Source organism: Serinus canaria, chromosome Z (genome assembly GCF_022539315.1).
Source record: "Serinus canaria isolate serCan28SL12 chromosome Z, serCan2020, whole genome shotgun sequence".
Taxonomy (NCBI): domain Eukaryota; kingdom Metazoa; phylum Chordata; class Aves; order Passeriformes; family Fringillidae; genus Serinus; species Serinus canaria.
In genome coordinates, this window is record NC_066343.1 from 31,512,935 (window position 1) to 31,526,811 (window position 13,877).

At 42.5% G+C, this 13,877-nt stretch overlaps 3 protein-coding genes across 4 annotated transcripts in view; 2 read left to right on the forward strand and 1 right to left on the reverse strand.

Annotated features, from left to right (window-relative positions):
* Window positions 1-13,481, reverse strand: part of IDUA (alpha-L-iduronidase) — a 46,174-nt gene extending 32,693 nt beyond the window's left edge. Inside the window, exons 1-2 of one of the 2 annotated variants that reach the window (XM_030236758.2) lie at window positions 13,190-13,479; window positions 9,895-10,035 (exon numbers count right to left, since the gene is read on the reverse strand). In XM_030236758.2, the coding sequence (XP_030092618.1) occupies window positions 9,895-10,035; window positions 13,190-13,314 (266 nt within the window). In that variant the 5' untranslated portion in view covers window positions 13,315-13,479. Of the gene's footprint in view, window positions 1-9,894; window positions 10,036-13,189 lie in introns of both variants that reach the window. The other variant, XM_050987050.1, reaches the window with a different exon arrangement.
* HOOK3 (hook microtubule tethering protein 3) overlaps window positions 1-13,877 on the forward strand; it is a 945,081-nt gene that overhangs the window by 712,079 nt on the left and 219,125 nt on the right. The gene's annotated exons all lie outside the window — the stretch shown is intronic.
* SLC26A1 (solute carrier family 26 member 1) lies at window positions 818-4,296 on the forward strand. Its single transcript, XM_030236759.2, has 2 exons — window positions 818-1,453; window positions 2,776-4,296. The coding sequence occupies exons 1-2, from the start codon at window positions 833-835 to the stop codon at window positions 4,294-4,296; spliced, it is 2,142 nt and encodes a 713-aa protein (XP_030092619.1). The 5' UTR covers window positions 818-832.

The window sequence follows — 13,877 nt, forward strand, 5'->3', positions numbered from 1 at the left end:
TTCTGCTGTACACATAATTATTTGTTTTATCTCATTAATGGCAGAACAGAGCTGGGTAACTATGGGTTTAAACCTGAAAATAGTAACATGTAACACTCTTCTAAAGGGGTAAGGTCATGGTGCTTGGTCTGTATGTTGCCAATACAACTTGGTGGTATTTGTGAGGAGGCATTTATTACCAGTAGCTGCACATCAAAACAATCTACAATTCAACAAGTTAATGTTATGTAGCAGCTATGAAGAGTCTATCAACAGTTTATGTACATACCTTTTGTGTAAGACTAAACTGTTGCTCCACAGAAAACTTTGCTTTACAGATCCTACCAGCAACATTTTTCTCCTCTGCACTGATGACAACTGCAGTGACAGATCATTATACCCCATGAGAGTTACTAATCAATAATTACAAGATGAACTCACTATACAGAAACACTACAACCTACCTCACTAGAGCATGTTTATTTCATACCATCAAGTCCTACTTCTGGTCACAAAGATCTTTATGATTGAACATTTTGAAAAGATAATGGAAACCTCTGTCATAACAAAAAATGGCTAATTTAACCCCATTTTTCTTTATTAGAACAAATTGGACTCTATTGAAAGTACTCCTTAATGTGTGCAAGAAAGGGGAGATTTATTTCTTAGCCTTATGTGTCACTGAAGCCCTGTGAGAGTGTCCTTGTTGGGATGATGCTTCCTTAAAAGCAAAATCGGGGGAACAAACTTTTAGTGTTAAGTGACTGTGTTAAAAAAACCCTCACGAATTGCAAGCTGACAGAGGTTTCCTTCAGTTTGCAGGAACACATTAAATGAAGTGAACACTGGGAAAATGGAAAGACCACTTGAAGCGACCAGAATGGAAAACAACACCTCATCCTGCTTTCTCATGGAAAGAAAGACTCATGTCAAGACTAATAGGAAAGAAATCATGCTAGCTAAGCTGAGAAAGAGCTGCTCCTGCACACCACAGAAGCTGAAGAACTTTCTTATGAACTTCTTTCCCGTTTTGCAATGGCTTCCCAAGTACCGATGCAAAGAGTACATTTGGGGGGATATTATGTCTGGGTTAGTGATTGGGATCATTTTGGTACCTCAAGCAATTGCATACTCACTGCTGGCAGGTCTGAAGCCCATTTATAGCCTTTACACATCCTTCTTTGCCAACATCATCTATTTCTTAATGGGCACATCCCGTCATGTCTCAGTTGGCATTTTCAGCTTGATAAGCTTAATGGTGGGACAAGTTGTGGACCGAGAACTTCTCTTGGCTGGGTTTGACTTGAATGATGATGCCCCACCAGCCTCAGGTGACGGCTCTCTGCAGAATGACAATCTGTCCAACACAACTGCCTTTAACCTTACCATTGCGGGGATAAATGCCGAGTGTGGAAAAGAGTGCTACGCTATTGGCATTGCTACAGCCTTGACATTCATGGCTGGAGTGTATCAGGTAAGTGGTTGCTGACATCCAGAGGCAAGGTACGAAGTTTGCATGACCTAAGCTTTGGCTTGGCTGTCTTTCAATGAGATACATCATCAGTTCATTCAAATGTACCTTGGGCTGTTTTCTCCAGGAAGCTTAATGGTAGGCAACTCAGAGACAGCATGAGGCACGCAGTTTTCTTAGTTGCTAGCAAACACAGATAAAACAAGAGTCTTCTGAAAGACCATCAACATTGTTTTGATACTCTTCTGCTTCTTGGCCTTGTTGCTTTCATGGGACAGTGAGGCCCAGTACAGATATAGAAAATTCCCAGGTAGCTATGTTCTTAAAAATGAAGAAGTAACTTTTTCCCTAGATATTTTAATAAAGGTGTATACCTACTCAACAATTTCTACAGGTTCAGAATGAGCAGCTCAGTGTTTTGGTAGGGGGTGCTGTGTTCTACCAAACTGCTGCCCAAAAGATAATTCAAAGAAAGGACAAGAGGAGAAATACACTGACTAACCCACTTTTCAGACAATGGCTGTGCTGGACTCCATGACACTTGTCAACAAGGATATGAAGAGAGCACAGAAGGAATCACCATGAACATACTTCACTATTAACTCTGTGTGTGTATGTATGTATCTGTGTGTATATATGAATGCAGAAAGAACTAGCTATCTTCCTGTTGTAGTAAGAAATTTCAGGTCACATACATGAGCAAAAAAATGCCCTTGTGAAGTTGTACTTTCCAAAACATTCTAAGGAGAATCAACTAGTTAAGGACAGAATCGTGGAGTTTGTGATCTGTTCTGACACTTCTGATCTTAGGCATGCCACAAAGGCCATCGGTGCTCCATTTTCCCTTCCGTCCACAGGGCTAAAATTAAAAGCTGTTTTAGGCAAAAGCTAAAGTAGGGATCTTATTTGTCGTCATTCAAGTTTTGCTTACAAGGAAAAGGACATACATTTTAACTTCATTTGCTTTAAGACAGAAAAAAGGAAAATTAACTTTGGTGTAACATAAGTATTTTGGACCCGCTGTTCTTTTGCATGGGGAATAAAAATCAGGCAAGCCACTTCAGTGGAGTCACTTCAGACAAGTGCTTGATTGAGCACCCTGTCTCAAACTCCTCATTCACCTCTTGGGTTTGCAGCAGTCCACAAGGGTAAAAGGAATCACTTTTTAAAAGCAAACTGGAAACAAAAAAGGGTAATTCCTGTTTCAAGAATTAAATAGCCAAATACTATTGGCCTCCAGCTAGCTCTCCCCCATCTGTACCTAATTATTTGCAGCAATGGTTACAGCTCATGCTTTGTTTTTTTTCCTTCTTCTGTTTCCTCAGGTTCTAATGGGGATCTTCCGTCTAGGTTTCGTATCTATGTACTTATCTGAGTCTGTACTAGATGGCTTTGCTACTGGTGCTTCCTTAACCATTTTAACGGCTCAAGTGAAGTATCTTATTGGAATAAAAATTCCACGTAGCCAAGGGCATGGGATGCTGGTTATTACCTGGATTAACATTTTTCGGAACATTTCTCAGGCTAACCTTTGTGATGTCATCACAAGTGCCATTTGTATCGTGGTGCTGGTCACTGCTAAGGAACTCGGAGATCGATATAAGCATAAACTGAAATTTCCTCTTCCCACAGAGCTGGTAGTTATTGTTGTGGCAACACTGGTGTCACACTATGGTAAGTTAAATGAAGTGTATGCATCCAGTGTTTCTGGAGCTATTCCAACAGGATTTATCCCTCCAAAGGCACCAGAGTTCAACTTAATGCTCCGAGTTGCTCTAGATGCTTTGCCTCTCGCCATAGTCAGTTTTGTCTTCACAGTATCCCTTTCTGAAATGTTTGCAAAGAAATATGCTTACACCATCCGAGCCAATCAGGAAATGTTTGCTGTAGGGTTCTGCAACATCATTCCTTCCTTCTTCCACTCTTTTGCAACGAGTGCAGCTTTGGCAAAAACACTTGTCAAAACATCTACAGGCTGCCAGACTCAAATCTCTGGAGTAATTAGTGCAATGGTGGTTTTGCTGGTGCTGCTCTTCCTGGCACCTCTTTTCTACTCCTTGCAAAAGTGTGTCCTGGCTTGTATTATCATTGTGAGCCTTCGGGGAGCCCTGAGGAAATTCCGAGATGTGCCAGCACGGTACTGTGTGAATAAGGTGGATACACTTGTTTGGGTAGTTACCACATCTGCCTCTGCCTTGGTCAGCACAGAAATAGGGCTGTTGGTTGGCATAGTTTTCTCCATGTTATGCATCATTGTTCGGACCCAGCGGCCACGGACAGCCCTGCTTGCTCAGATTCAAGACACAGGCTTTTATGAGGATGACTCAGAATATGAAAATCTCTCTACTGTTCCAAAGGTCAAAATATTTCGCTTTGAGGCTCCACTTTACTATGCAAATAGAAACTACTTCCTAAAGTCTCTGTACAGATTGACCAATTTAGATCCGAACCTAGAAGCCGCTCGGAGGAAGAAATATGAGAAGAAGGAAAAGCAGCATCTGAAAAAGGGAAATCACAGAACTGCTAATGGACTGGGCATCGGAGAAACCACTTTGCAACTAGTTCCTAAGCAAATTGATTTCCAAGCCCTTGTTGTCGATTGCTCTTCCATCTCATTTTTGGACACCACTGGAGTTAACACTTTGAAGGAAATCCTGAAAGACTACAAGAATTTAAACATTTCTGTTCTCCTGGCTTGCTGCAATCCCTCAGTGATAGACTCTCTGAAAAGAGGGGGTTACTTTGGAAAGGATTTTGGATGTATGCAGGAAATGCTATTCTACAGTATACATAATGCTGTTCTGTTTGCAAAAGACCAAAAGCTTCCAGCAGACTGCTCAGTTTAACCGTGTCATCCTTGATGATTAGCCACAAAGTGACAGTTAGAGAGGTGTAGTTTGCAACTATCAGACATGCTGTTGGCTGTATAAAGCCATTCCCCCTAAAGAGTTCCACTTTATGTCATATGCTACATAGGGCAGCCCTGGGGAGGCAGTCCAGGACAAGCATGGAAAGGTTAGACCATCACTTTCACTTAAAATGCAGGTGATGGCCATTTGAGATTGATTTTTCCATCATACCATGATCATTTGTGACCCAACATGGATGTCAGGGGACTGCTGTGGTGGAAGGCCTGCCCAGTGTTGCTCTCCCAGTGATTTAATGGCTGGTTTGTGTTTAGAAGGCTAAGCCACTTCCATGAAAATGCAATCAATATGGTATTCTGAATATATAATTGTTTAAACAGTGGCTTGCAAGGCCCTACTCCTTCCAGTCATTCCAGGAGTACTCCCAGACAAGTCCCCACTGTTTGCATAAAAATAAAATGTATAAACTATTGTGGAATGTAGAATATCTCTCCTCCTTGATCACACAAGCTTAACAGCATAATCTGCCACAGGAGAAGAAACTATGATCCATCACAGGTTCCTCTCAAAATGACCATTTTCAAAAATTGCTGGCTTTGGAGTTACAGGAGTCATCCATTCTATTGGATTAAATCTGTCATAATTAGTTACTGAAGGCTGTGATACTCCTAATCATGCTGGAAGAAATATAACTCTGATGCACAAATTTGTAACAAGTAAAAGGATAAAAAGGTTCAAGAAAAATGAATGGCTTTAACTGGCAGCTACCCAGCTAGTTGTACCATCCCGTAAAATTAGTTGCCTCTGGTAGGCAGATGCAACTATAATTCAGGGATACATAAGGACCATCAAACATAAAACCTCAGAGCTGTGATGCAGCACATCACTATCTTCCTACAAAGGCCTGCCTGGGTTCAAAGAAAAACAGGAGAAAATTAGGGTAGGGTGGGAAGGTAAATCTGCAAGTTTTCTTGAAGGGGATTGATGGATCAGTCAGAACTGCCTGGCTGGTCTTCTCTGATGCAATGCTAATGAAGTATTACAAGTAACATACATGGGTCAAGTAAACAGAGCAATGCTTTGTAACCTGTGTATCCCTCTATGTTGAAAACTTTCACCACTGTTTGTACACACTACAGATGTTGTGGGAGTTTTGTTTGCTTGGTGTTTTTTTCCTATCATATTAATCTTTGACTTGAGGTCTACTAAACTATGTTTTCTGGGGCTGGTTACTTTCTATATTAATTTGCATTAACTGCTGTTCATTATGCTTTAGTCATCAGTTGTATTGTTGTATACGTATGTTCCCTCATCACAAATAAGAAGAGACTTGGATTATGATTGTAACACAGTATGCAGTGTTATGGCCCATGGTGTGGGCAAAATATTCTCAATATTCTCAATATTTCATATTCAAGTTTATAATTACCTGCACAAAAGGTAAGACAGCTGCACTCACTCTCTCTCCTTTTTCATGTCAGGTTCACACACCACCAAGCATGGAAAGAAATTCTATCTCAGCTGTGCCTCTCAAAAGAGACTCTAGAAACAGGTTCCATATATACAGAAGTCATTTCTTGGCCATCCCATTCAAAAAAAATAGTCAATACATTGTATTACTTACTCATTTCAACTTTTTAGGTCACTGAATTAAAGAACAGTCAAACTGAGGTTCTCTGGGCGCTCCAGAGCCTATATGGCTCTCAGAAACAAGTATTTTCTTAGAGGAAAAGCAGTGCACTTCCAAAAGACAAAAAATATCTTCACAGGGACCATGGCTAGTATGGTACCAAGTTATTAAATGCTGGTGTTTTCACACACTCATTGAGAAGGAAGCCTATCAGCTGCACACTGTTAGTACTGCTAAAGCTGCACAGCCTGACAGAAACACCTGACACGAGATTAAAGGATTGACCATTAGCAGTATTTTCCTGTCATAAAACAATCCACACTATTATTTAAATTGCTGACTTGGTATGATTAGCTTCTTTCTGTTCTAAAAGGAAGTGAGCAGGGCCCAAGGACAAAAACTGCTTAGTACCTGTTTTTGTTTGTAACCATTCTTTGATCAGGAAATATCTCTTTTAAGGTCCTGTTTGGGCCTAACAAGGCAAGTAAGAGTTATTACCTGACAGTATCAATACAGACATTCTTAGGACACTGCACTAAAACCAGCTGTCATTGGAAGTCAAAAAAAAACATCCTACCAACCTACACTTTTTTTTTTAGCTTTATGGATCCAGCTACCAACATAGAACACAAAAAAAAAAAAAAAAAAGCAAAGATACCCTTAACTCTACATTAATCTCATTTTAAAAGAAAAAAAAAAGAAAGAGAAATTCCAGTGGAAGGCGTATCCTTGCAAGAGTCTCTGGAGAATAATGAAGAGGATAAGAAAGTAAAAGTGGGAAGTCTCTTTTTCACCATATTTAAGTTGGTACCAAAGGATACCTAAGTAAAGAAACTTGACTACACATAAGAGAAAAGGTAAAGTTTAGAATTTATTTATGCAGAAAGAAAGTATTGGTCAGAAGAAACTGTAAGAACAGTTTCCTGTTTTGGCTTTACTGGCAGAGCTGGATCACAATCAACTGTGTTGGACATTGTCAAACACAGAATGGAAACAGCTTCAGTGCTATGATGTAGGCATGCTGGCAGGCTAACAATTATTTCTAAGGAGCATGTAAAAGGTAATTAAAAAAGCAAGCCTTTGTTTTTCTATTTTTGCTATACTGAATTATACTAAGACTAAAGATATGAAGATGAATATGAATATTAATATGAATATTAACAAAAACTACTATTTCTCTCCTCTCCTAATTTACCAGAAATTAGCTGTCATGTCTTGGAGAGGAGCTGGTCATAGGCTGGTAATTCCAACTAGGTTAATACTAATATTGAAATAAAAACCATTATATGCCTTTTAAGAAATGTTATATGCTTCATGTAGGTTAACTATATTTTTGTTCACTGTGATGCCTTGTGATTTACCATGTAACGTATTCAACAGATTGTAGTACCGCTACATAAAAATGGAAAAGGATTCTTATTGTGGACTTGTGTGTCCCTTGGAACTGGGGAAAGAGCCGGAGTTTTCAGCTCAAAGTGTCTTGTCTTGTTGACTAGTGAATCATGGCCAGAATGTGCCACCTAGGTGTCAAAATAGCTCCATTTACTGCCACTGGTAACCAACAACCTGGGAACTGTCCAGTCCATGAAAGACATCCTGGATTTCCCCACAGTCATGAATATGCCTGTGTCACAAGACCAAGAGACAAATGTGTGCTACTGGTTGGAAAATAAAACTAGGAGTTCTTTTAAAACAGTTTGTTTTGTGGTATCCTTTCACAGGTGGCAAAATAATGGGCTGACTCCAAATAAAGACAAAGATGAAGAGAGGAGCTTGCTGTACTAGAAAAAATTAAAATAAAGGGATGCACTTGGTATTGGAGGAGTAAACAACATAACAAGAAAGACCGTTATAAAAGTGAGAAGGGGAAGGTAGCAGTCTTTTATTTAAGCACATCTATTTCTTGGCAGAAGCACCTTTTTTACAGATGGTGGCAGCTGTGAAGAAAAGCAAAGCCTCTACCTGCTAGACTTCCACAGAGGTCCTCTGGTTTTTTTAAGTACTCTTCAGTCAAGTGCCCATCTCTACATTCCAGGGAGTGTTTCCTACTCATCAACCCCATGACATAATACAGTTCTGCACTCAGATGGTTGCACTCAAAGCCTCTTTACATCTTCCTGGAAATCACTGGTTCAGGAAGAGATTTACACATGCACAAAATTAAGCATGAGCACTGAACTTCTCTGCTCAGAATTGCATTCCTGCTCCTGTTGTTTTTTTCAGTCCCAATGTTTGTATGCAGGCTCCATTCTCCTTCCCTTTCCAAAATTAGTCCGCTGGTTGTCCTCCCACAACTTACATGTCTTCTTGTCCCTGACAAATGCACGTTTTTTTGCAAAATGTGAAGTTTTAGCTTGGTTCTAAACAGTAGCAGTTTCTAATTTCTACAAATCAAAGGTGAGCTAAAGATTGAGGCTGGTAGTGTAGAATCCTACATTTGAGACACTACAGCTTTTTTGGGGACTCTTGATTGATTGCTATGTTTCCACAGTCCTAGAATTTTAATTGTGCCAAGGATTGTATCCTAATTTTTTAAAAAGGCTCAGTGGCTCAGTCCCTACAAAGACAATGTCAGATGCATTCCTCTCCCTCAGTCATGTGGAAAGCCCAATTCAACACAATGACACAGCTAAGAGAGGCTACCAAAAGGGATTCTGGGCTCCAAGCGTAGATGTGGCTACTTTCTTTCCACAGGTACTCATTGATTTCTTCTAAGTGAATTGTTACAGAAACCTGAAAGACCCAAACCACCTCCCAGGAGAAATCTCTAAGACAGAGACTCTGGAAGTGGTGAGCAGCGATGGTTGTCCTTGACACTGGTTCACTTCAAGAGTACATATTCCACAGCCCAGTGAGAGGGAGACACACAGAGGAAAGGGTGTTTAGTGGAAACTTCAAGAGGGAAAGAACAGAGAGAGAGGAGCCCTGTTACCTGCTATGCTCACAGATGAATTAACAAACAGAGGCCACCCTATGGTACTGATGCAATACTTACCTGTGTGCAGGACTTATGACCACCTTCCCAAAACTGACATACACAAGCACACCTTAATATCGAGGAAGAAAAATTCTGCTCCTAATGCACACTCTCAAACTCAAACTCTCTACTCCTCTGCTCAAATGACATTTTTAGAGTCTGAGCTCTCCTTTCCTGTTGCTTCCCCATAGTGGTAGATTCCCATTCTTCCGAGTCTGGGACAGTAGATGCAACAATGATGTGGACTGTAAATGTGCTCAGCTCAGCAAGAGTCTAAGCAAGGCAGAACTTTGAAGAGCTATTATAGTTTTTTGTGGGGGTTTTATGGTTTGTCTTTCTTCATAGACCAATTGCTACTGCTATAGGCATCTGGCTTTTTGGCTGCTCCCACTAGGCATCTTGATATGAGTCTGTTCAAGCTGAGTTAAAAGGGACTTGTAAGGCAATGAATGCCAAGTGTTCTCCGAAAGTCTGACACATATTTCTCTAAAACTGAAAATGCCATTTTGCATATAAAACCTTTTGGAACAGGGTATTAATTGGTATTACCCAAATCCAATCTGTTTTAATTCTCACTACCTGTCAATTAATGTAGTGCACAGGTGGCTTCAGCAGGCAAAAAGTAACTTCTAAAATAGCCAGAAGGATTAGTGGCAGCTTTCATTTGGACCTCTCAGTAAGTTAGGCTTATAAGCCTTGGTTGGACTTTTTTGCTGTATCACATCTCCTACATTAAAGGACTAAAAAGTAAGCCATCTTTCTAATCCCTCAACTTCTCAGTAGAAACTGTGTCTTTCTTCATCTCCTAAAATTCCAGAATTATTCCCATTTGTTGGAACTTAGCTGACTTCCACAGAAGCAAATATATGCCCAGCTTGCAATTCAGCTAAGAGAAACATCAACGTAAGCACCTGTTGGGCCTTTTAATGTGTCACATTTTCCTAGACTTTAACTTGAGGTGTTTGCTTACCTAAGAGCAACTAATTCCAGTAACCAGTGAATCCGAACTTGTTCAATGCCGCCATGTGGAACAGAAGAAATGTAGGCAAGGTTCAGCTCTTGGTCTTTGCTCAGGTCAAACAGGTCAGCATGGCTGTGAGGTGAAGGAGGGCTTCAGAAAAGGACAGAAAAGAAACATACTGAAATATTAAATAACAGCTCCACTGGGCATACAAAGATTCCTATGCTACATCCCTACCACCTGCATGTTCCTACATGGCATGAGGAGCACTGCTTAACATGAGACAAAAGCAAAACGGGGTTTCAGGTTATTTGGCGCTAACTGGCTATACACATTGCTTGGCAAAGAATACAACCTGGGTGCATCTCAGCACCATGCTTAAAGGAAAACCTTGCAGCAGTCACTGCTGCACAGACAGCGATCTCAGGCAACAACGGCCAGAGGAAACCAAACAGTGACAGTTGCCTTGTCTCTGAGTAACTAATCATAAAGGAGCTCACTGTCTTTACAGCTTTACAGTGGAAGTCAAGACATGCTGATGTCTGATGTAAGAAAAATATGGGCTTGACCTTCTTGATGAAGCTCATGCAATGACATCAATACTTTCTCTGCTGTGGATGCTACTACACTTTTCGGAAGCAGAATTAGATTCTCAGAGCCTTCATATTCTTCAGCCATGTTCAGCGAACCTTAAGCATTAGAAAGCACAGGAGTGGGCAATTTGAAGTTTCTGTGTTTGATTCTGCAAGCAGTTTAACAGGCTTAGGGCTATACAGCAATAATCACATCAACTTGACTTTGATACCTACTTATTCCACTGAAATTAACATTACACTGTGGCAAATTTCTGTTATTCCAATCTCCACAGCTAAATACTGTAAGATGGAGATCTCAACCCCACCCTTCACAAGTCAGCAAATCAGAATGCTGCATGGTTCACTGGGTCTGGGCATCCTTAGGGACTTTCATTAAGCCTCCTCATATTGTGTACACTCTGAATGATAAAGCGTTTTTATGACAAGAAGGATAAAACAACACTGTCCCTCAGGCTTGATAAAATACATCCATGTGTCTTCACACTGCAGCAAGGGAGGACCTGTGCTCTAACCACATGCTATATACAAACTGTTTAAGTCAAAAACTGTTGTAGTGTATGCCTGTTGTAGTCTGTCTCCTATGATATTGACCAGACTTGTGCCGACTGTAATTCTGCTGGAAAGAGCCATATAAGTCATCCTTGCCTACTTGTACCTATCCATATAATCATCCCGCCACCAAGAACACTACTGAATCAATCTCCTACTTTCTAACCATCTGTGTACAAAGGAAGAAACTCCTGACCCCACCTGGACAAGAACTTGACACAACAGAGATACTGCTGATCTATTACCCCATCTCCTTACCTGAAAGTTCAAGTCTTTACACAAACCACATCCATTTATAATGCTTATTACAAATCAGCCAGTATATGTGAGCCCCTCTTTGCAGTTTCACCAGCATACAAGGCACTTAAAAACCATCTCCATAAGACAGCTTAAAGTGACACAAGTGGCAACTGTAAAATTACCAGTTCTATCACTAAAAATGTATCAGCCATTTGGGTCTTTCTAATTGTTGCAATAAATAAGGACAATATTAACAATCAGATTCTGATGGTGTGCTTTACTACTACGCTGAAATTCAAACTGGCTTTCATTCAATAGTGGCAAAGACAATTATTTTTGCTTAGTTCATCTTGAATAAACATTCTGAAATTCACACCCTTTTAGAGAGAAATCTTGGGGAAACTGTGATGGGATATAAAGAAAGCTAACAGAACAGTGAGTTTTGTTAGTGGTGCTATCAGTATCTGTCCTTTCCTGTTCTGAGTGCAAAGTGCCCATTCAAAAGAACTTCAAGCCTTGTTCCCAGGTTTTCTCAGCAGCTGATCCACAGTTGGGCACTTGCCCAGAAAAGAAGCTTTAGCAGCTGGAACTCACTTGTGCCACTGCATGAGCTTTAAAGGGATTTTCAGAATACTAGTGTTGGCCAGATATTATGAAAGACTAACTGCTGACCCATGGATAGCCTCTGCCTCTGGAACTGCTACTCTGTCTTTCCTTCAAGTGTCTTTCATGTTTGCAGCTTTCCAAAGTTTTTCACATAATTAAAACCATAAGCATTTCATAGGCTGCAGTTTAAATGGGCTAAACATACTTTTTTAGGCAGATTTTCATTAATGTTTCCTAATATTACAAGAAAAATTTAAACCAAACCAAACCAAAAAAAAAAAAAAAAAAAAAAAAAAAAGAGAAACAACGAAAGAAAAAAAAATCCTGAAAGCCCAAATGTTTCTCTTCATCAGAATGTATTTTAGGTCCTTTTCTGTTCCTCCCCTCTTGGGAACCTAAAGAAAAATCAAAGTTTTTTCTTAGGGGACCTTTATGCATTATATAAAAAAAGTGCACAAAGTCCTTTTTCCAAAGCACATGCTCATTCCATCCCGATTGCAACTCTTTTCCACACAAGTGTTATTTAACCCCCTATATGCCTAAATGAAGTAGATCATAATCACTTTAGAGTAAGATACAAGCATGGCAGTGGAATATACCATCTCTTGCTTTCACGCCTGCTAGAAGCTTTTAGAAGTCTCAGAAAACTTAAAGGCTGTTCCAATACTACTTAAAGAAGTTCCAATCCCAGTTAGCTGAGCAAGACCAGGCTTTCTCCGAGAAGCAAAGCACGAACAGAATAGAGGAATTTCTGCATGGTCACCGCCTTCCCCCTAACTTGGGTCAATCTGACCCACGGGCTGCATCTGGTGGTGCATCTGGAAAACGTCTGTCAAGAAGAACAAACTCCTAGAACTATCAGTCTTTTGTTTGGCAGTACTAGAACTCTCCGAAGTTTTTCCTGGGGCCCTTGAGGGGCCTTGGCAATGGAAACACTGAGAAGTAAAGGGAAATGAGTTCTGAGTATCAACATATGTACTGTGCTGGGGAAGAAGATGGACTTTACATGTTCGAGGGGACAAAGAAGCAAGTCAGAGAAGGGGAGACAAGGCCTATTTTTTAGCCATTTCACATTACTGGCCACATCCCACATCCCGCCCTACACTGCCGACCTGGTCCAGCACCAGGCTAAGCAAAGAGGGGCAGCAAGGGCCCTCTGATCCCACAGCAGCAAGCCCGGGAGAGCTTCGTTTCCTCCTGGAAGGCAGCGTCCGCACGCCCTGGGGATCCAGAGGGCGGGATGCGACCGAGGCCAGGGCCGAAGAACCTCTGCCCAGCGGCTCGGGGCCCGGAGCCGGGCGGCGCGCGCTTACCAGAAGCCAGTACTCCTCCAAAAGTGCTGCAGGGGCCGCTCGGCTCTCCGGGCATCCACGTACACCTCGTACGCCGCGGAGCCCGCGCCCAGCGGCACCAACAGCAGCCACAGCAGCGGCCCCATGGCGCCGCGAGGGCCGCGGGGCCGGGGAGCGGGGCCCCACCGCCGCCCGCCGCCGACGCGCCAGGGCACGCCCAGGGGCCCCGAGGCCCCCGCTCCCCGGAGCCCCGCGGCCGGGAGGCCTCCTGCCCGCCGCGCTGCTCCCGAGTCGCAGCGCGGTGGCCGCTGTCCCGGCGCCGCCGGTTCCCGGGACCCTCCCGCCGGCGGTGCCGCGGGGCGGCCGGCGGCGGCTGCGGCTCACCCGCGCCCCACACGGGGGCGGTGCGCACCGCCACGCCCGCGCTCCCTGTGCCAGCCCGGGAAGGCCGCGGTGACGGGAGCGGAACCGCCCTCCTCCCCCGGAAAAGCGTAGGGGCAGGGTGGGAGCTGTGTCCGCTGGCTACGTGTAAACCAATTTATTGCTCTCGGTATGTCAAAGAGCAGTGTGCGTTGTCAGCCCGGGAAGCCAGCCGCATCCTCGAGCTGCCTCCAAAGCAGCGTGGGCAGCAGAGCGAGAGGGAGGATTCTGCCCCTTTGCTCCCCTCTGGTGGGACCCCATCTGGAGCGCTGCATCCGGCTCTGGGATC

Coding starts and splice junctions, on each gene's coding strand:
- SLC26A1 (XM_030236759.2), top strand. CDS start 833: ATGGAAAGACCACTTGAAGCGACCAGAATGGAAAACAACACCTCATCC. Junction 1,454..2,775: donor TCATGGCTGGAGTGTATCAG/GTAAGTGGTTGC, acceptor CTGTTTCCTCAG/GTTCTAATGGGGATCTTCCG.